Raw genomic sequence first — 24,036 nt, forward strand, 5'->3', positions numbered from 1 at the left:
AGAAAAAAAAAGAAAAAAAAAGGGAACAAAGTCTTTAGTATAAATAACTACAGACAGTTGGATGGGTTTGTTATAATAGTGTAAGTAATAACACAATGGTAAATACCAAGAGGAAAAACCAGAATCTAACCTGTTTAGAAGTGGAGATATAATCAAGAATAGAATTAATGGATTTTTCAGAATAATTTCTTGTGACTGCACTCCGAATATAGGTCAATAGTTGCTTATATCTATTCATCATTTCTGGAAAGTTTGTCTGTCAGGGAAGAAAAATGCATTATTAGGTATGTATTTAGGTGCTGAAACAGCTACATGATTAAGACTATAGCACATACTACTACGTAACTGAAAAACAAAGTTTTATGATAGAGAAAGTATGCATGACAGAAACACCATAAACATTTTAGCTTAAATTTGGAATTTCTAGATTACTGGCACATGAACCAAACTTACGAAGTTACTCTATGAAAAAGTACAATTTACAGATTTTCAAAATCTCAGATATTGTTCTCATTGCACAACAAACATTTATTGAAATCCTAAGAACTACTAAAATATTCACAGACTAGAAAATATAAATGAATCCAATTTTCCAATGCCTTGGGTACCAACTTTGCAGATATCAGCTATATCCTCTCCTGAAGATTTAACCCTTGATGAGAAAGCTCTCTAATAGTGATGATATGTTTCTTTTCTCCCTGTATTATTGGTTGGCTCAGTGACAAAATGTGAAGTTGAAGGAATCTTTTCAAGCCCAACTACTCATCCCACTATCAAGAAAAGTCCTTCCACCCAAGGCTCTACTCAATGGTAGATGTAGCTAATGCTGCTATTCCTTGCGGGACTATTTGTACTACTGTGGTTATTCCAGGAAACATGAGAGATCTGAGAAATGAAGAAGTACCAAATTTTCAAAACTTAAATATTTTGGTGGATGGTCTATCCTCCCTCAAAGTATATCACGTAAGTCAATTTATGAGTCTAACCTGATAACCTGTATCCACACACAGTCCCCACAATCTCCAACTGCTACCAATCCTTCTTTTTACTGGGTTCTACTCTACTTTTAATCAGGGAGGTGGAGCACTGGTAGATACAGTGTTTTTCTTGACTAATAGAGCATGCGTGTTTATGAACCTGAGAAAACTCCCTGAAATCTAAGCAAGAACTGAGTCACAAAAAAGAAAACAATAGTTGGAATAGGTGTGGAAAAATGGACAGACCAATGGGAAAAGCCTGAGCAATATATATCAAACTACCTTATTTCCAAGTATGCCAGTACCATTTAAGGGCAGATAACAGGTAATGTCCTATCAATGAACTGTTAAAACCCAAGTTACAGAACATTTCTTAAGACAAAAGGCAAATCAGAAATGGCACTGTCCTAACTTTGAGATTGTGTCTGGATACTAAAACAGGATTTTAGCAAAAAGTTAGTTTTTTTGTTTGTTTTTTTTTTTTTTTTAAAGATTTTATTTATTTATTTGACAGACAGAGATCACAAGTAGGCAGAGAGGCAGGCAGAGAGAGAGGAAGGGAAGCAGGCTCACCGCCGAGCAGAGAGCCCGATGCAGAGCTCGATCCCAGGACCCTGGGATCATGACCTGAGCTGAAGCAGAGGCTTTTAACCCACTGAGCCACCCAGGTGCCCCAAAAAGTTAGTTTTTAATTCATTTTCTTATGCTCTAGTAATTTTAAAGCTCATTTTTCAATAATTCTGTTACTGTATTTAAGATTAAGGGAAGATTAGGTAAATTACAGTGGCAAACACAGAGCAGTTGATAACAAACCCCTTCAACTTTTTATTGCTCAAAAGCTTCACACAGCAACATGGTTCCTATTCTGAATCCAACTAGAAAGTGAGGGATAGAAGCTGAAACTACTATTTACAGAAGCTGTTTGAGCAAATAAAACATAGTGAAGGAAGGTAGGCAAGGTAACGCTAACTACAAATAATCCTTTCCCTTACTTACTTCCCATCTTGGCTCAAGGTAAAATGGTAAAATCAAGTCTTATGGGTAAGCATATATTTAAATGGGCACAAAAACTAAACCATTGTTAGTAATGTTAAGACAGCAGTTTTCTAGAGTCTTGGTATTATTTCAAATCATAAAATCTTAAGACTTGAAGCCCAATATTCAAGGCAAGACTGAAACTGTTTAGTCAAAGTCCCTGTCCCTTGAGATACCTGATGCTTCTCCCACATCCTTCTAAGCTATTAATTTAAATACAGTAGGTGTTTAATATTTTCACAAATAATTAATGGAAAGAAAGCACAAAGGCTTTCTTTGTGCAACGGAGAGATACTTTTTGAGAATACCAGCGCAGAACTAGAAAGGGTGAATTCAAGACAGACATTTTCCCTTTAACTATATATAAATGCAATATGAAATACACTTATTAATGTCCAACATTTTTTGAATAGTTTTGCTATTTTGGGGGGAAGAATGAGCTAAAATATTTTGTGGATAGTTTCTATAAATGTCATGGAGGGCCCCTCCTTTTGAAGGTAGGTGAGGATGCCAAAGAGTATGTCAAGAACAGGATGAAAATTAGTGCAAGTTAACTAGACAAAGGTTAACAGTCAAGTCAATTCAGGGAGTTCAAATTCAAATATATGGGATAGAGAGGTTAATAGGGAGAGGAAGGAAACATATGAGAAATATATAGGTAAGAGAAAAAAAAAGTGGTAATAGATTGTCACCTATCCTTCCATTTGCCATAGAAGCAGGTGCTTACCTCTGCTATCTAAGCTCTACTTTATCTTTTTCTCAAAAATTCCCCTATCCTTAGTGATTTTAAAGTTCTGTCTGTCCCTACTCCTCTCATCTTACCATTTATTTTCCCCTCCATCTCTACCCTGCACTCTTGAAGACTAGCAATTCTATGAGAGTACTATGTCATGACAATACCAACAAGATATTTGTGCACCTACTGAATGCCAGCCACTATTACAGGTGATAGGAATGTGAACAGGGAATAAAGTCCAACTCTCATGGAGCTTACAACCTATGAGGATGAGGGTAGCAGAAAGGCAATAAGTTAAGTAAATGGATCAAGGGGTGATAGAGTCAAAAGAAAAAAAAACCCAGCAGGGTAAGATGAATGTAAGTGATGATGGGAAGGATGTGATTTTATATAAGGTAGTCAGAGGAAGGCCATCTTGATACATGGTGACCCTGAACAGAGATCTGATCAAACGAGGAAAAGAGCCACATGGCTAATCGAGAGGAGAATTTGGGGCAGAGGAAACAGCAAATACAAGTGTTTACAAGTAGCAGCATGCTTAGGATGACATGAGGACAGCAAGGAGCCCAGTGAAGGAAAGAACAGAAAATAGTATCAGAAAGGTAGCAAAGGGTAAGCAGACATAGGGCCTCCTAGGCCATGGTAAGGATTTGAATTTTATTAAGGAGAGTAGGAACCATTAGAAGATTCAGAGCAAAGGAATGATATAATCTGACTTAATATTTTAAAAGGATCACTCTAAAAACAAAAGCAAAAGGATCACTCTGCTGCTTGTGGAGAACAGACTGTTAATAAGGCCAGGATAGAAGGAAGGATACCAGTTAAGAAGCTACTGAAACAATCCAGTTAAAAGATGAATTTTGGCCTGGACCAGAATAACAGACATAAAAATGGTTAAGTAGCATTCATATACTAGATGAATTTAAAGGTATTTAAAGACACCTGAATTTACCAATGGATTATTTGAGGGGGGAGAGACAAAGAGAGGAGTCAAGAATGATGCTAGTTTGGGTACTTATCATTGGAAGTGGAACTCCCTGTAATACAAAGTAGAATTTTTAAACTCCAAAATAAACACAGTAACTTGTGGAAAAATCATTTTGTTAACAGTGCAGCCAGATACTGTCTATGTATCTATAGGAAAAGTTCTCTTAAAACAGAAAAGTTTGACTCCCATGCACAATTTTTTTTACTTAGTATTACTGTAGTCACAAATGAAAAGTAGGCTTAAGTACAGAAATATTATCACCAGAATTATCTTAAGGAAGTAGACAGAATGGCATTTTGTTGCCATGAGGTTTTTACCCACAGAATTTATTTTATTATTAGTTTAATTCCCCTCAAAACAAATCTTACCAACTTGAAGTTAATCTTAATCATTTGCTTCAGTGCTTTAAATCCCCATTCTCCTTTTTCACCTTCAAGTTCCAAAACCTAAAAGAACAGAAGACATTTTCCATCTAACTTAATGCTAATGTTATTTTCTAGTTGACACCAATGTCTGTTTTTAATTAATTTGACATCAAATGTATGACGAACACTTTCCCCAAAATTCCACCATTTCTCAATGCCATTTTTAAAAGGCTTTAAAAAAGAAACCTGTCTTAAAATGCTTAAGGATAAGTGAGCTTATTTTGAAGTTTCTTCATCAAAAGATTAAATAAGAACTACTGTTCAATTATTTAACAATCCCAGAAATCCTTTTTCTCCCTCTGAATAATCCATTGGTTAAGAAAAACTCGAAAGTTTGTCAGTCATTGAGAAATCACATTATTTAATAGTGGAACCACACCTGTGTGATCTGTCCTCCAAAAAAGAAACAAAATTGTAGTATTATCCTACAGGTATTATCCCAATGGGTATTATCCCATTGATCATCATGGTGGTTTCCTTCTGCCAGAACCATACTAGCTTTCCAGGACAACGGCCCTGCTTTATAGATAGCTTGATTAGAAAAAACAATAGTATACCCCTTTTAAAGTATCTGCCTGTACTGCAAAATGCAAACTTATTTATAGGATTAACACTTAGTACCCAAAACACATTTCTGAGATAAAATTCTGAGACATCATTTGAAAAAATAAACTTTAAGAAACAGAATCAATCGGAAAAAAATATGAACCTTTTGAAAACTGCTTAATGCTGCTTTTGGGTCATCTTCTTTTAGCGCTTTGGAATTATAGTACTGATTTTCCAAATCCACATTTGGCTCGGAGTTACTATCTTCAGAGTATTCCTGTGTGTTAGAAAGAGACACTAAAATGAAAAAAAATTCAACACATTGCCCTATAAAAAGTGAGTACTGTTAAGACAGAAAAAACATACATTTACACAAAACAACTTTACACACATAGGTAAAATGCCACTGATACTTAATCATTATTTACAAAACAAGTGAAAGAGCCAAGATCAAGTGGGGAGAATAAAATCATTTCTTTCTTTCAGATCAAAACTACAATTTCCATAGAATTAACAAAAAGCAAAATGTACAAAATACTGGTTAGTGACCCCCAATTTTGCAGTGGTTAATTTTCTGGTGGTCACAGAACCCCAAAAAAATCACCATAAATGTTAATTACTACATAAAAGCTAATTATTCATCTTAAGTTCTGTAATTTAAATTTCTCTACTCCTTAAGTCTATATTTCATTGTTCTAATATGGCCTGACTACCTAGGATGGTAATCTATATGTGGCAGAGCAGTTTATTGCTAAATATAATGACAACGTTAATAAGAATACTTATTTTATGTGCACTCCACATTACCCAATAGCTATTATTATATTAATGTACTTTAACTAGCTTCATAACAAATCAAATTAAGAGCAACCGAATTTAAACAATTTTGACTTTCACCACATAAATTCAGTTCCTAGTATGGAAACAATAAATAGAAAGAAAAATTGGAATAAAGCAACTATTTTGTGAAGCAGTATAAGAATTTAAAACAGTTTAAAACAGTTCAAAAGATATTCAACTTAATGATGAGGATTATAAAACATAAATAGCTTAGTAGAATGAAAGTCATTATTTTAGGAAGACACAAAATTATTTCCATCAGCTACAAATCATTACAAAAAGCAAAATGTCAAATTAAGAACGGTATCTAGAAGTAAACACAAAAAGACAAGAAGAGTATTACAGAGTTATTTCTAAATCCAAACACTTAGTAATTTTTTTAGAGATATTCATGAAAAATCTATAATATTTCATAAAGGCCAAAGAATGAAAAAGAGCATAGTGAGTACAGTGCAGGAGAGCTCAAAAATACATGAATACAAGATGAGTTTTTTCTGTGACAGCAGATGGAGGAGGATGTTTGATGTTAGTATAAAACCAGTTTTATCTGACCACAGAGGCTTTGTAATGTGCACCCTCTAGAGGACAATTATTTCCTTGTGTAAGGACATGAAGCATGGATGCAGTCTTCTAGATTTGATTGGGAATTCTATTTAATATGAAAATCCTTTATAATACTTCTCTTTGGGATGAGATCAAATTCTGGGTAATGAATAAATCTGATAATCAATCATTCACTTCTTGACCCTGTAAGCTAGGTTTGACTATAACTGATCAAACCAGAAAAGCAATTAATGAAGACTTAATAAACAAGCTAACTATATATCAAATAATGCTGTGAGAGTGAAGGCTTCTGAGCTAGGTTCTGTAAGATAGATAAATGTTTTTTTTTTTTTGCCTGCTAGAGGAAATAGGAGAGGGGAAAGAGAACAGTAGATACAAAACAGCATCATGGGAGGTGACTAAAGAACTAAAGCAGTCACATTTTTGGAACATAAAAAAGTCCTTACTGATTCTAACTTCAACGTAAGTCTCAAATTCATGCACTTTCCTCCCTGCTACCACCCTAGTCTACCAAGCCACTTTCATCTCTCCACAGACTTTCTGTTATCATTTTTTTTAAAGATTTAATTTATTTATTTCACAGACGAGATCACAAGTAGGCAGAGAGGCAGGCAGAGAGAGGAGGGAAGCAGGCTCCCTGCTGAGCAGAGAGCCTGATGTGGGGCTCTATCCTAAGACCCTGAGATCATGACCTGAGCTGAAGGCAGAGGCTTTAACCCACTGAGCCACCCAGGCGCCCTGTTTTAAAGGAAATAAATCATATGCATAGGGATGAAGAGGTGGAATGTGTAACATTTTTTGCATAACCGCAATTCAATTCTTAAATAGTATTGCCAAAATGTCTAAGTACATAAGAACTGGTGTTCCTGACTGCCATTCTTTTTTTTTTTTTTTTAAGATTTTATTTATTTATTTGACAGACAGAGATCACAAGTAGGCAGAGAGAGAGAGAGAGTGGGGTGGGGGGAAGAAGGCTCCCTGCTGAGCAGAGAGCCTGATGTGGGGCTGGATCCCAGGACCCTGAGATCATGACCTGAGCCGAAGGCAGAGGCTTTAACCCACTGAGCCACCCAGGCGCCCCCTGACTGCCATTCTTATAATCAGGCAGTCCCTTGTTATGATCTGTAACAGCATACTCAGAGGGTTTGAACCAGCCTCTGTGACATGACTATCCTGTCATATGCAGTTCAATGAATCAGTACAAGCTGTGTACTACAGAAAACTCTTCTTCGTTATTAGATATTTTGAGAAATCTTTAGAATAATTCTGTTGTTTAGATATCTACTGTTAGATACCTATTTAGATACTAAGTGATAAGATCTTCAGCATATACCAGCAATTAAGTGTTGCTAATGCATATGCAAATTAAATCTTTCCATCAAGCTATTCATGGTCAGGGACAGATATGCAAATGAAACAGCACTGCTCTAACACAATAAAGACACATATTAGGTACACCAGCAGCTCAAAGAAAGGAGTGAATTATGTCAAAAAATGGGCAGAGAAGTGAACAAACACTTCTCCAAAGAAGACATACAAATGGCTAATAGACACATGAAAAAATGTTCATCATCATTAGCCATCAGGGAGATTCAAATCAAAAACACATTGAGACACCACCTTACACCAGTTAGAATGGCAAAAATTAACCAGACAGTAAATAACAAGTGTTGGAGAGAATGTGGAGAAAGGGGAAGCCTCTTACACTATTGGTGGGAATGCAAGTTGGTGCAGCCACTTTGGAAAACAGTGTGGAGATTCCTTAAGAAATTAAAAATAGAGCTACCCTATGACCCTGCAATTGCACTACTGGGTATTTACCCCAAAGATACAGATGTAGTGAAAAGAAGGGCCACCCGTACCCCAATGTTCACAGCAGCAATGGCCACAGTTGCCAACCTATGGAAAGAACCAAGATGACCTTCAACGGACGAATGGATAAAGAACATATGGTCCATATATGCAATGGAATATTATGCCTCTATCAGAAAGGATGAATACCCAATTTTTCTATCAACATGGACGGGACTAGAAGAGATTATGCTGAGTGAAATAAGTCAAGCAAAGAGAGTCAATTATCATATGGTTTCACTTACTTGTGGAACACAAGGAATAACACAGAGGACACTGGGAGAAGGAGAGGAGAAGTGAGTTGGGGGAAATCAGAGGGGGACACAAACCATGAGAGACTGTGGACTCAGAAATAAACTGAGGGTTTTGGAGGGGAGGCAGGTGGGGGTTGGGTGAGCCTGGTGGTGGGTATTGTGGAGGGCACGTATTGCATGGAGCACTGGGTGTCGTGCATAAACAATGAATTCTGGAATACTGAAAAGAAATTAAAAAAAAAAAGGAGTGAATTAGAAGGAAAAGTTACCTGAAGCAGGTCTAAAAATATGAATAGGAGTTGCCTGGGGATTAGGAAAGGCATCTGAAACAAAGCAGTTAAGGTGTGCAAAGGCATGGAAGCTTGAAATGGTACCGCATAATTCAAAAAAGCATGTATAGTCAGACTGGGCTGAAGCACAGTATGTGTACAAAGAACTAGTGAGAGAGAAACTAGTTATCAGACAGAGGAACACCACAACAGAAGTCTAGCAGGGAGCTTAGATCAAGTGGAGCCACTAAATAATTTTACAGGGAAATAATCAGATTGTGTTTTAGGAAGAGTCCTCTGGTAGCAATGAAGTAGCCCACTGGATAATCTTACGACTGTCTGGCTAAAAGATGATGGAAGTTTGATTCCAAGTAGTGGAACAGGGAGAAAAGGAAGGATATAGAGTAAGTACAGAATATGTCAAGAGATGTTTAGGATGTAAAATAAAAAGGACCCACAACATGGGCACAGGAAAAAGGGAAATAAAAGTTATCTCTAACGACTGGGGTGCCTGGGTGGCTCAGCTGTTTTGAGCGACCAGCTCTTGGTTTCGACTTAGGTCATGAGCCTTGCATCGGCTCTGCACTCAGCACCGAATCTGCTTGAGATTCTTTCTGTCCCTTTGCCTCTGCTCCTCCCCGTGCTCATGCTCCCTTTCCCTCTCTCAAATAAATAAATAAAATCTTAAAGTTATCTCTAATGACTATTGAGGACTTGGATATATACACAGTGCTGTTAATCAGAATAGAGACTATATAAAAAGTATTAAATATTGTTGAACTCAATTCCCTCCTGTCAGATGAGAAGGATAGAATTATAATTTGTAAAAGTTTAAAGAAAATGCTTTTAAAAAGAGAAACTGGTATTTCAATATATTAAGAATGTTTTAAAAAACAAAAAAATTAAGCAATATATGAAGACACATGAACACTGTTAAAAGGATTAAAAGCCTACCTAAGTTTTTAAGTTCCACCTATTTATATAATAACTCATGTCTTAATATTCCCCAAAGCAATCTGTGATTCACGCACCCACCCAAATCTATTCTTCCTTCCGCACACGTACCACATAATTCAAAATCTCTGTATTGGCATTAACTGTCCTCTCTGCTAGGAATTCTAAATTACCTCCCCTCTTAACAAACTTCCCACTTTTCTCCTATGATGCTTCCCAGCCCTAACAGTCCTGGAAGATGTACTCAAGGCTTACCTTGTGGTTCTTCCTCCAACTCTACTTAGCAAAAGAAATTTTCTCCTTAGTCATGCTTTTACAGGACATGTATCTCTCTAACATGGAGCCTTGTTGAGTGTTTTGTTCCCACCTCCCCTCACCTTACTACTATGAGCTTCTCAAAAAGCAGGAAGTTTCTCTTCCTTATTTTGGCATCCCCAGAGTCTGTTATAACACAAACTGCTCAATAAATGTTTGCTTACCTGAAATGAGAAGTGGATGAATGTTCCAAAATAACATATAAGAACAGAACAGCCAGGGGCAATAGTGACTCTATGCTGGAATGCACCTACTGCTAAAGGTCAGTTTCATAGCTCCTACTTATTCCTGTGTCCCTTGTCAAAAGAGGTCTTTGAAATGTGCTCTAGAACAAAAGACCCACCATTAACAATGCTTGCCAAGCCTTGATCACATCTTGACAGCTGTACTAGATGTTGGGCACAGAGAGGCAAAGGGCAAGGTCTCATTATCCTTAAGGACTAGATATAATACAACTCCTAAGTAGTCACTTGTGGTTTGGCCATTCATAAAGTTGTCCTAAGTTTTTAAAATTTCACTTAAGTTAATGGGTCCTCATTCATCTACAGGGTAAATCAGAAGATTCTTTTATTTGTCCTAAACTTTCAGTCTTCAAATTAAATCTTCCAAAGAGAGAAATCATAAATGTCATTAGACCTGGGATATACTTTTGACTCTCCCACAAATTTGTCATATAAATTTAAGTGAAAAAATGCTTTAGTTTTTCTCTTATCAAGTGTGGGGGGTTGGACCTTAGGAACTTTCTAATTCCCACTGAAATTCAAGTGCTTGAGATATAACATACAAATACAAATTCATGCTGCTGGATATTCACAGTTTACAGATTTCAGTTATGGGTAAAAAGTCTTAAATTTATCTTACTCTTAGCACGTTAAGAGCTGTCTCCTGTTACTTATCATTTTAGTTATACTTGTTTTAACCTCTCCAATTTCATTATACAGAGTACACCTATGAGGTAATGCAATAGGACTTTTTGGAAATACATCGAAACTTATATTCCAAACCAACACTTATCTTTGAAGTAGTAATTTCAAGAGGTAGTAAAGTTATTCCACTGACACAGATTATTAAGCAATGTTTCTGAAATTCTGAAGAAAAACTTAACTAGATGTTTCTAATCTAAGAGTATCACCCAGTTGGATGGCCCAATCTGTTTATCAAACATGACTCAGAATATGGTTTTCCACATCTACAAAAAAAGATAAAACCTATCACTTTAATTAAAAAAAAAAAAAAGAAAGCTGCACATTGTTTATAACAGCAAAAGGAAATAGGACAAACGCTTATTAAGAGAGAACTGGTTATATAAAGTATGGCACATCCATACAATCAATGCCGCTGTAAAAAGAAAGAAGTGAGCTTTTTGCATACTTAACATGGAATATTCTCTAAGGCACATTAAAAAACAAAGCATAGAACAATATATACAATAGGCTATATCCTGGTTTAAAAACAAAGGGGGGGGATAAAATCATGTATTTGATTATGTATGGGAGGAATGAGAACTGGACAAATGGGGAACGAGAATGGAAAGAAAACTTTCTATATTTTGTTTGAACTATGTGCATGTATCACCTATTTTAAAAAGCTACACGCTTCAGGTTCTTTGAAGAACTCTAAAAATTTTGAGCTATGACAAAATCGTTATTTGGCCTCTCATGATCAAAGTAAGATTTCTGTTCATCATTTATACCCTAGAACCTGCCCCTTCTCATCTTAGCAATAAAATACAGGTTCACTAAAAACAAATTTTAGTTTTCCTGATATTTTTCAGGTCTTCCAGACATTTTTTCTCTATTTTCCCACTTAACAAAAAATTTTTATTTCTACCCAATTAAACTGTAGTACAGATTACATATTTATAGTGTATATGTGTTCACTGTGTGCATAGCATTGGTGATCAACCCTTACTCTCCCATGTGAGGGTTTTCAATTACAGTGCCCTACCCACAGAGGAGGGGCAAGCAATTCCATCTCCCTCTCTACAGCTGTTCACAGAAAGCCACACAGACCTTAGCTGGGTCAATAAAAGTCCTTCCTAGGGCTTTGCTGTTAGAGCTAGCAAAGAAGACCCTTTTGCCTTTGAGGTTATAATACTAGGAAGATGCTGCATTACATCTTGTGATGTAATGTGAAGGCAATTATGCCAACACAGTGAGGAAAGCAGACCAGGAAGAAAGAGAGAAAAATAGCCACCACCATCATCTGAGCCATGAATCCAGCCATACTGATACTTCCTGGTGATGTCTGACAACACATGCTCTTCTTAGTTTAAGCTAGTTTAACAATATTCTTGTCTTTTATGCCCAAGAGTCCTGACCAATACAAGTTATCAAAAGTTTTTCTTATCACTGAATATTGTTCAGAGCATAGTTTGAAATGCTGATATAGCATTCCATCACATGGATATACCATAATTTATGTGTCATTACCTTATTAGTACTAAAAGGATTAGTATTTTCCTATTATGGATAATCTGGAGTTGTTTCCAATTATTTATTTATTTTTTGAAGATTTTTATTTATTTATTTGACAGACAGAGATCACAAGTAGGCAGAGAGGTGGGCAGAGAGAGAGGAAGGGAAGCAGGCTCCCTGCTGAGCAGAGAGCCCAATGTGGGGCTTAATCCCAGGACCCTGGGATCATGACCTGAGGTGAAAGCAGAGGCTTTAACCCACTGAGCCACCCAGGTGCCCCTCCAATTATTTATGATTAAACATGTTAAGTTTCTTTTAAAAGCCTCAGCTATAGAATCAAATTTCATCTTCATGAAGAGTACATGCAGAATTCCAAATGTTTGTGCAGCATAGAAAACACTGGCTCAGACCATAAGCAGTATACAGTTTGAAAATCTATAAAGGTCCCCAACATTCTGTCAAATAGTTAAGTCACTGGCACAGCAGTCTCAGAGGGGAATAACCTATAACTTCCAAACTCCTTATATGCACAATGAATGACAAGTGACATCCCTCATACTAAATATACAAAGTCCTAGAGCTATTTTTTTTTGTCCTTGTTCTATATCACCACTTCTTTTCAAAGGAGATTATATATTCTATTTGTAGTAATTCAAAAGTATCTTTTAAAAAACAGAAGTGTTATATTTTCATTTGTTAAACTATGTTCTAAGATTCTTTATAACACCAGAAAGTAAGTTCAAGCCATTATTTGCTAAATTGTTAAAATGGTGACAAATGAGATTCTATAAGATATCCTACGGCTACAACTCATTTCTCTCCCCACAAAAATGCAGATAAAAAAGAAGTAAATGTTTAGAGCATTAAAACAGCAACATATTAAGACCAAAAACCCCAATGCTAGTAAATATTCATTCACTAATCACAACTGTGAGGCTGGCTAGGGGAATATGAGGCTCACAGCTTTAATATATTTACCCTAGCAGAATTAGTCTATCTTTTTGACAAATTTTTTCCTTGCAATACATTTAAATTCAAATATACACTGCCCTACCTTATCACAGGATCTACTAAAGAATAATATTGGAATGAAGTCAGTCTGTCTTAAGTCCTTTCTAAAAAGATTATTAGAAGTCCTAAGCAAAAGCAAAACAAAAAACAAAACAAAATAAGCAAAAAAAAAAAAAAAAAAAGAACTACTAAGGAATTTCATGCTAAAATGGTTGGACTGTAGAATTACAATACAGTTAACATATCAATAGCCTTATTAACTTAATGAATGGTAGCATAGTTATTACTTAGTATTATCAGACCAGCAAATAATCAAGACATTTACCAGTACCATCTCCTACTTCTCCATTTACTGCTATATAAATTCCTATGCTTAGAAAATGCCTGCTTCTGGGGCACCTGGGTGACTCAGTCAGTTGGGCAGCCGACTCTTCATCTCGGCTCAGGTCTGGATCTCAGAGTTCTAAGTTCAAGTCCCACGTGGGGCTCCATGCTAGGCGTGGAGCCTACTTAAAAGAAAAGGAAAAAAAAAACACCTGCTTCTGCTTCTAATAAAAAAATAAAATAGGTCTTAGAAATAAGAGCTCAAGCAAATTAGATTTCTTTCACATTTGTTTCTTCTTTTTTAAACCAAGTTGATTCTCTTTTCTTCTAGATCTTGGGGTATACACCATTAATTACTTTCTTATACAAAAACAGTATAGTTTTAGAAACAGTTTTACTTTTCCTGGTGGTATCCTAAATACCTACTTCAGATTGGGCAAGTACAAAAAATGATTTAGGGTATTAAAATTTGCCAACAGACAACCCAGAAAAGATATGCTGAATACATCTGCGGTCAGAAATACTCAGGGCTTTAATTAATATATTTTTTAAAGACTTTACTTATTTATTTGTCAGAGAGACAGCACAAGCAGGCAGAGTGGTAGGCAAAGGCAGAGGGAGAAGCAGGCTCCCCGCCGAGCAAGAAGCCCGATTCAGGACTCAATCACAGGACTCTGGGATCATGACCTGAGCCAAAGGCGGACGCTTAACCCACGCGTGCCAGCTTTAGTTAGTATTTTTTTTTTAACATTTTATTTATTTATTTGACAGAGAGAGAGAGATCACAAGTAGGCAGAGAGAGAGGGGGAAGCAGGCTCCCCGCCACAGCAGAGAACCCGAAGCGGGGCTCGATCCCAGGACTCCGAGATCATGACCTGAGCCGAAGGCAGAGGCTTTAACCCACTGAGCCACCCAGGCGCCCCTAGTTAATATTTTGACTAAAATGAAATTGCAAATTTTCCAACAAACAATATTTTTTTTAATAAAAAAGAAATTTCCCTAAACCAGCAAGTTAATTCTTTTGACATTTTAAATCCCAAGAAACAAGTCTCAGGCCAAGTAACTATGAAAAAACACCCAACTTCTCTCTTGACAACATGTAAGCACGAAACGGCAACCAGCCCTCCTAATCTTTTTTTTTTTTAAAGATTCTTATTTTTACGTAATCTCTATATCCAATGTGGGGCCTGAACCTCAAGATCAAGAGTCCCCATGCTCTATCTACTGAGCCAGTCAGAGGCCCCATCCCTTAGTCTTTGTTTTAGAAACACATAGTGGTTTAAGGAAATTAACAAACCAAGAAATAAACTGCTAAATAAATTCTATGCAATCAAAAGACTTTAACTCATAGTAAAAAAAAGTTTTCACTACTTGATATCTGATTGGGAATCCAGAATGGTATCTTCATAGGAGAGATATGGGGGGGTGGGGCAGAGGGAGGACTATTTAACAGAATGCTGGGGGGGGGGAATATTTCATTTAATTATGTAATAGTGTAAAATCTTACATTTTTTTGTTAAGAAAATAAGTTAAAACAACTATATATTAAACTTTATATTGTACATGTAGTGTAGGCTCTAAAAGGCTGGAAAAACCTAGCCAAATTAAAGAATGCATGTTTAAAGTTCTTTCAAAAACTGAATACTTTATGGGACAACAAAATTCTCATTCCCATTCCTACATTACATTCTCATTGATGATCTTCAAGTTTACCACAGTGCTAATAAGTCATGTACTCAATACTGCTTAGGAAAGATAAGCAGAAACATTTAAGAACAAAAATAAAAAATACAAACATTTTTAAGAGACACTTCCACAGTTATGAAAATACCTGTAATATAAATAAATATGCAATAAATAAAAACGCACATGATGTCACAAGTAATACATTCTTAATGCACTGCCTACAACTGGTCTGATCTGCACAAACTAAAATGTAAAGCAGAACTCATTACTATTAGCAAAACTCTACATTCAACTTTAAGAATTATCAAAACCTCTACTTTGATTTTCAGGTAGGAGCAAGCACTTCCCTCTACCTTTTGCAAATATGCCTTCATTTAAAATAGGAAGATTAACTGTACATGGCTATACAAAAGTTTTAGACGAATTCAAAATGATATATTAACGTCTCAAGAATATCTGGCACTTAAAATATAAGATGAGCCAGATATCCCTAAGCATCTACTTCATAACTTGACGATAAGGCAGAATCACTATAATATACAAGAAACATGCACAAAAACGCCCCCAAAGTAAAAAACAAAGTTGGTGCTAATTCTTGGCCCGAATAATTTTTCTTAGTCCGCAGAGTTATTGTTCCTGAATAGCAACCCGAAATGGTAGAGAATTTTTTTGAAAGCTTGTGCATACGTTTAGTTAAACCTTGAATCTCTACAGATCACCGTTCAGCTACATAAATTCGTTCATTTTTATACTGTTGATATTTTTAACTTTGAATACTGGGAAATCTCAAAGTCAAAAAAGAAATCCACTGGGTCAATCCCCTTAGCCCCACCCCCCCACACCAAAACAAACAAAAAAGCAAAACCTCCTCCCCAGCTTTCATGGAAACAAGTAGTTTAACTACTTTGTTTTGTTTGTTTGTTGTTGTTGTTTAACAGCTATCTTTGCCCTGAACGCTCTGCTGCACCTTTTTACCTTAAACCAAAACGGACCCTGGACTATTATTCTTAAGCTGTTTCCAGGAGACCCACAAGAGGCGTTTCGCGGCCAGGCCTGGGAGCAGTAAGGTCCCCTAGTTTTCAGACCCTTCTCTCAGCATTTCTCACTCGCTCAGTTCCAGGGTGAAGAAGAGGGGCCCGCAAAGCTGGGCCCGAAAGGGCAGAGTCAGGGCCTAGACCGCTGCACGATCCCCGAGGCGGCTCGCGCGGTGGGGAGGAGGTAGGAGGCACCGAAAACCGGACGCCGGAGGCCAGGGGTGTCTATGTAAACGCAGGAGACGGTCAGACTTGAAGCGCAAGGCTCGGGACCCCCTTCGCTGCCTCCTTTACCCTCCCCTCCCCCATGCTGGAGAAGCAGGGCCCGGGCCCGGTGAGGGAAGGGGGAGGAGGTAAACCCGTCCTGTCACTGCACCGGGAGAAACTGGAAGAAGCACATGTTCTACTGGGAGAGGCTGCGGTCGATCCTGCCCCAGTCCCTAAAGCCAGACACCACCCTTAACCCCAGAGTTCCGTCCCCACCGCCTCACCAAGTCGTAGTCCTCCTCATCATCGCACATGAAATCATCCTCCATGTCAGACATCTTGGCCGGGAGGGGGGGAGAGGGAGGAGAAATTGGAGACAACCTCCTCCCACAATCCTCCACGGCTCAGAGGCGTCACTCCCAGCTTCTCCTCGCCTTCCCGTCGCTCTTAGAGGAGCTGAATGTTTCCTCCCGGAACAAATGCGCTCGGTGTCGAGAGGATTCGCTACGACGCCAAAAGGGAGTGCACTGCCCCGTCTTCCTGCGAGACGGTTGGTACCTTAGCAACTAAACCTAGCAACTGGGGAATCGTCTAGTGCTGAGGATCTCTGCTGAAGAGCCTCGGAAACCTTGCGCTCACACTGAGCAGTTTCCAGCCTCCTGGGCAAGGGAACAGTCTCTTCCCTTGCCTGGGACTCTGGAACCGTCTCATTCTGGTGAAAGTAAGAGGCACCGTAGGATCAGAAGCCTTTCGCGGAGAAAAGGCTGACATGCCCGTCCTTTTTGACAGGTAGTAGTATTTCTGCCTTGATTATGTGCATTTTGCCCACGTATTATAGTGGGTGTTCCTGTGATGTTTGGAGACCTTTCAGCAGTACAGTTTATACATGATGTTTGTTATGTTTGTACTCGACAAAATGATGCTGTGGCTCTCCCAAACCAGTTAAGCATCAATCGAGGCGCCTAAAATCTTACTTAGCTTTTCCAACGAATTATAAACTGACCTTTACTGCCCTTAACCAAAATTAAGGTAACAGGTAACGACTGGTTTTTAAAATACGCACCATTGTTGCACAAAATTATTAGCAGAATTCAAAATGAAAAGATGAAAGTGAAATACGGGGGCGGGGGACTGCGTTTTAAACAGCATTTTCCATATAAACTTCCAGTTCTGTCCACTTGAAGCAAATTTTATAGAGTTATAGCACAGATATAATTTCGGATTATTTTTGCACCTAGTTATGTAACAGCATAGGACAATATGTGCAATATGTTTTTGACAGTGAGAATTTAATGGTTGTGTAATAATACCTCCATTGAATGTACCAATGCACCATAATTCACCTAAGCATGCCATTAATATTGTACACTTAGAATACTATTTTAAACAATTTTGCAACGAATATCTTTCCACTTTATTTTTTCTTGGGAAAAAAACCCAAGAGGAGGAATTACAGGCTGCATTTCTTAGCAATCAATTGAATTGTGATCTTTTTGGTCATAGTTCTTAAAAGTTATATTTATAACAACAAGACTGCCTACCTATAAACAGTTTTTCCCTAATAGTCTTTTCTTGATAACTTTTTATTATGAGAATTTCAAAAATTAGAAAAATGGATATAGTCCAGGGAACATGTGTATACCCACTATCCACTTTGTGTTTGTGTGTGTATTCCCTGAATCAATTGAAAACAAAATGCTTGACACATCACTCTTAGATGCAGCAATGTGTATTTCCTAAAAACAAGTACATTTTCTTATATTATCAGATCATTATTACATCAAGAAAATTAATAATTCCCTAATATCATCTAATATAAAGTTCATATTCAAAATTCCCCTATAGAGCATAGGATTTTAGAATTGAAAGAGCCTTTAATGATATCACTTTAGGGTCCAAGGCTTTCCAAGCATGGCAGTTCATTAGATTATAAACTTCCCAAATCCCACACCAGAGATTCTGATTCAATAGGTCTGGGGTATAGCTCGGGAATCTATACTTGTAAACCTTAAAACAAACCAGAATCTCCCTATAACTGGAGTGACTATACATCTCAGTTTCCCTGGGACAGCCCTGATTTAATACTGTTGTCCCAGAATAATAATTATCAGCATCCATTTCTCTCAGGAGTTTGGGCAGTATATCACATGGTTACTCTACCTGAAATCCATAATTCTTCAAAAAGAGAAAATAGAATTCCAAGGTGGTTAAGAGGTTTATTTTTTCAGAGTAATTGGAACTACATAGTTTTGCATTCTTTTTTTTTTTTTTTTTTTTTTTTTTTTTAAAGCTTTTATTTATTTATTTGACAGACAGATCACAAGTAGGCAGAGAGGCAGGCAGAGAGAGAAGGGAGGAAGCAGGCTCCCTGCTGAGCAGAGAGCCCGATGCGGGGCTCGATCCCAGGACGCTGGGATCACGACCCGAGCCGAAGGCAGAGGCCCTAACCCACTGAGCCACCCAGGCGCCCCCATAGTTTTGCATTCTAATCAGTATAGCAATTTTGTGATTTTCTATTAACCTTTTGCATGGTGGTTTACATTGAATTTATTGATATAATTTTCTGCTTTTTAATTATTTACTGCTACAAAGGAGAAAGAAATCAAGTGAGTTAGTGACTAGGAGCCCTAGAAAAACTGTAGGTAAATGTTGAGCATAATATTCTTAATCATTTCCAAATTTAATCAATCCAGTCTGGAAATTTGCTAAGACAGACAAAAAGGTCTTCACAGTGTTTAGCACACTGCTTGGGTACACAAGTTTGTTTATTGAATGAATAAACATGTTAATTTTTCTGTACAAGGAATGCCCTTATAGCTATCACTATGCGTCAAAATCTTTTCTGTCCTTAAAAATCCGTTTAAATGTCGTTTTACTCACATGACCTATCCTGAACACTTTGTGCAATTATGATATTCTCTTTTTCTTGACATCTATTTTATTCAATGGTAAATTATAATTTTTTACTTTAACAGGGAACATTAATGTGATGTGGTGCCCTTGTAGAAGGTAGATCCTATGTTTAAAAAATACATATATTTAGGGGTGCCTTGGTGGCTCAGTGGGGTAAAGCCTCTGCCTTCAGCTCAGGTCATGATCTCAGGGTCCTGGGATTGAGCCCCACATCGGGCTCTCTGCTCAGCAGGGAGCCTGCTTCCCTCTTTCTCTCTGCCTGCCTCTCTGCTTACTTGTGATCTCTGTCTGTCAAATAAATAAATAAAATCTTAAAAAAATATATAAAACTTTATTGAAGTATAGTTTATCAGCTTTACTGAGGTACATTAAGCTGCACATACTTAAAGTGTACAATTTGATGAATTTTGACATATGTATATACCTGTGAAACCATTACCACAACCAAAGTAATGAATATATTTATCATTGTAGAAACTTCCTCATTACCTCTTGGTAATCCTTCCTTTTCAACCCTTTCACTTTTCCGAGGCAACTACCAATCTACTTTTTGTCATATAGATTATTTTTCATTTTCTGGAATTTTATATAAATGAATCATACAGTATGTACTCTCTTTTGCCTGACTTCTTTCACGCCATATAATTACTTTGAGATTCATCCGTGTTGTTTCAATTAGTTTCAATTGATTGTTTCTTTTTATTGCTAACTGTCCCATTGTATAGATATCTGACAAGATATCTATTCACCTATTGATGGATATTTGAGTTTTTTCCAGTATTTGGCTAATACAAATAGAGCAATTGGGCACATATGTGTACAAGTTTTTGTGTGGACATATATTTCATTTCTCTTGAGTAGTGTGGTGGACAGACAGAGGTGGTGGTCTTACTAACCATGCTCTTGGATAATCCTTCCCCCCTTGAATGTGGGTGGAATCTGTGACTTACTTCTCTTTTTGTTTGTTTGTTTCAGCTTTAGTGAGGTGTGATTGACAAATAGATGTGACTTGCTTCTAATAAGATACAGCAGAGGTGATATATGTGATTATGTGAACATAATTACGTTGCACAAGATTGGAAACTCATTTTGCTGGGAGAGACTCTATCTCCCTTGCTGCTTTGAGAAAGCAAGTAGCCATGTTATGAAGGATCATGGGGCAATGAGCTGAGGGTCACATCTGGCCAATAGCCAGCAAGAAACCGTGGCCTTCACTCTGACAACCCATGAAGAACTGAATACTGCTAACAGTCAGGTGATCTTAGGAATGAATCCTTCCCCAGTTGAACCTCAGATAAGACTTTGCGAGACCCTAAAACAGAGGACCCAGCTAAGCCATACCCCGACTCCTGAACCATAGAAACGGTGAGGTAATCAATGTGTATTGTTTTATACTGCTATGTTTGTGGTAATATTGTTATGTAGTAATAGATATGAATATAGATAAATACCTTACAATAGGATGGTTGGTAGGTATATGCTTAACTTTCTTTCTTTTTTTTTTTTTATATGCTTAACTTTCAAAGAAACTCTCAAATTGTTTCTTTAAGTGGTTTCGCCACTTTGCATATCTACCAGCAATGTATAAGAGTTGTAGTTGCTCCACATCCTTGTCAGCACACAGTGGAGTATAGTGGTAGATCATTGTGTTTTCAGTTGGCATTTCCTTAATGACTAATTTTGAACATCTTTTCATGTGCTTATTTGTCATCCATGTTATCTTCTTTGGTGAAGTATCATTTCAATTCTTGTGCTCATTTTAAAATTGGGTTATTTGTCTCATTACCATTGAGTTGTGAGAGCTTTTTGTGCCTTTTTTGTTGTATTTAAAGAATATTTGCCAAAACCAAGGGCACTAAATTTTTTTTAAGTTTTCATCTAAAAGTTTTACATAGTTTTAACTCTTATATTTAAGAATTTAATTTCAGGTTTAATTTTTGTATGTAGCATGAGGTAAATGTGGAGGTTTATTTTTTTCTGTGTATGGATATTAAATTGTTCTAGCTTTGTCTGTTGAAAAGATGACCCATTCTGTGTTGAATTGTCTTACTACCTGTGTCAAAAATAATTGACATATAATTCCCAACATAATTTGACCCTTTAAAAGTATATTTTTATTTGCTTTGTTACTGTGTATTATGATTATTTTGTGTTCTTTATTAAGCTGAAAGCTCCTTCAGGACACAATTATCTTACTTATCTCTGAATCCCCTGAAACTAAGCTTGTGCTTTGCCTATAGAAAATGCTCAATGAAAATGTGATATTTTTAAGTAAACTCTGGCATTCATGACCCCTTACTTCTCTGGGTTGAGACATATGGTTACCCCAAATAGGCTCATGATTTAACATCTCTTCACATTGATCATCTTAAATTTTTTTTTTTTACTACATTTATTTAGAGAGGCTGAATACCATAAGTTAGAAGACAAAAAAGGAGGACTCCTTTTATAATAGTTAAGATCTGGACAGGAAACTCAGGGTGTACTCAGAGGGGTTAATTAAAAATTTAATCAAGCCAGCCTGGCTGGCTCTGTTGGTAGAGCATGAGACTCTTAATTATCAGGGCTGTGAGTTCAAGCCTCACATTAGGCTCAGAGTTTACTTTAAAAAAAAATCAGCTGGATTTAGTAGAAGTTGAGATGGACTTCCCAACAGCAGCCATGGTTGCAGAGAAATGAGAAATGCAGCTACTGTCACAACTGTAGCAAAGGTATGGTGTGGAGGTCGGGTGGGGGAATGGTGATAAATACTTCAACTTTGGCTGTAGGCTAAATTATATACTTCACTCATGGAAGGAATTTTCTCTCCTTCAAAGGCAAATTGACAACTATCTGTTGTTGGAGCATATCCCTTGATCTTACCAACCAACCTAAGTGGCTTATCAAAATGTTATTTCTACCAATTTAATACCCAATCCTTCCCAAGAGGAGTTCTGATGAATACAATTTGCATGATTGCATTACATTCCCACCTTATAGACTAATGGCCTTGCCTACTTACGGCTCCTTTTAATCTGCCTCAGTCTCTTCAGATTAAATAAAATGATATATGTAAATGCATGGTGCTTACAAAATACTTAATAAACGTATCATCTTTAAATCAATCGACTGTTCATATTAGCCCTTCAGAATACTCTATACTGCAGTTAAATTTTTTTTTTTGAAACTTTTTTTTTATAAGTATGGTTTTTTTTCTTTTTTTTAAGATTTTATTTATTTATTTGACAGACAGAGATCACAAGTAGGAAGAGAGGCAGGCAGAGAGAGAGGAGAAAGCAGGCTCTCCACGGAGCAGAGAGCCCCTTGCGGGGCTCGATACCAGGACCCTGGGATCATGACCTGAGCCGAAGGCAGAGGCTTTAACCTACTGAGCCACCCAGGCGCCCCTGCAGTTAAGTTTTTTATCTCTAAAATTGCTATAGGAGGAATGTGCAAAAAAAAAAAAAAAAGATGATTAGGCCTGCTGGGACTTTTCATTCCTTATGCTGTCCTTGACCTTGTAAAAATGTCTTTTGTAAAAATGCAGTTGCACACTTTTAGCAATATTATTGTTGTTTGCCATTTTGGTATCTCTAATTCTCATTTGTTTTTATTCCCACCCCAAATGGTGACCATACATCCCAAGGTTTATGAAGTGTGAACCACCTAGTTTACAGAAGGATGTATGGTATGGAGGTAAAGCAGGGAGCAGACCCAATTATATTGTAATTCCAAATTTGTCTTTGTTTCCTTTACTGAAATCTGTAAATTCTTTATGTGTTGCATTAATCCTGCCATGATTCCCCTGTGAACTAAAGCAGCGCTGAAAGTGCTCAGTTGATAATGCAAGTTTTATTACCGATTGACTGTGTGACCTTAGGAAGTCACTTCACCTTTCATTTGTTCATTAAGTTCATCTTACCTATTAAGAATCTGCCAGATGCTGTCTAGATACACAGTTCCTACCCTCAACTTGCTTACTTTGTAGTGGTAGTGATGGTGGAGATAGTGAGAGTCAATACAAAAGAAAAGAAATATGCAGAAATTATGAGAACCGTGAAGGAAAGAAAACAAATATAGTAGAATGATGGTATGGGAATGGTATGCTCTTTTCACAGGGCATTTGGGATTTCTCTAGGTAGCTGAAAAATGAAGAGGTTGAACTGGTTGCGAAGGGTTCTCGTAGTTTGAAAGACGTGTATTTTCTTCTTTTCACTATTAATTGTGTTCTGGAAAGGCCCACTGATGCCTTCCTTCTGGAAATAAGCAAATATGTTTAAATCAAATGCATCAATTTTATACTGCCTTAAGAGAATAACTAAACAATTTAGGGTGTATTGGGGGGTGTAGTTGCTGGTCACGAAAGAAAAAAAGAAACACCCTAACTAAAAAAAAAAAAAAAGAAAGAAAGAAAGATAAAAAAAGAAAGGGAAAAAAGCAACCTGAGGCGCAAGGTTTAATCGTGTTCTCAGATTTATGCCCCAGGGCGCATAAAATAAACTTCCTTAGCTTCTTCGCTCGCACCCAGCGAGTCCCAGTGCCCGGAGCTCAGAGCAGCATGGTGGCTGTACCTGACAGCTGCTGGGAGGGCACTAGGCCCCGCAGCCTGGGGAGGAGGAGCCGTAGGCGGGACCGACTGGAAGCAGCCACCTCAGCAAAGCGGCAGGATTTCCGCAGGGTGAGGGCTGCTGTCGCCCGGAAGAAAAGATTC

The 24,036-nt window shown here is 37.3% G+C and overlaps 1 protein-coding gene across 2 annotated transcripts in view; it reads right to left on the reverse strand.

Annotated features, from left to right (window-relative positions):
- COPS2 (COP9 signalosome subunit 2) overlaps positions 1–16,822 on the reverse strand; it is a 31,143-nt gene extending 14,321 nt beyond the window's left edge. The window contains exons 1-4 of one of the 2 annotated variants that reach the window (XM_080808523.1): positions 16,718–16,822; positions 4,871–4,984; positions 4,105–4,182; positions 131–256 (exon numbers count right to left, since the gene is read on the reverse strand). In XM_080808523.1, coding sequence (XP_080664649.1) covers positions 131–256; positions 4,105–4,182; positions 4,871–4,984; positions 16,718–16,771 — 372 coding nt within the window. In that variant the 5' untranslated portion in view covers positions 16,772–16,822. The remainder of the gene's footprint in view (positions 1–130; positions 257–4,104; positions 4,183–4,870; positions 4,985–16,717) is intronic. The other variant, XM_080808522.1, reaches the window with a different exon arrangement.
- Between the last annotated feature and the right edge of the window lie 7,214 nt (positions 16,823–24,036).

This window comes from Martes martes, assembly GCF_963455335.1.
Source record: "Martes martes genome assembly, chromosome: 7".
Taxonomy (NCBI): Eukaryota; Metazoa; Chordata; class Mammalia; order Carnivora; family Mustelidae; genus Martes; species Martes martes.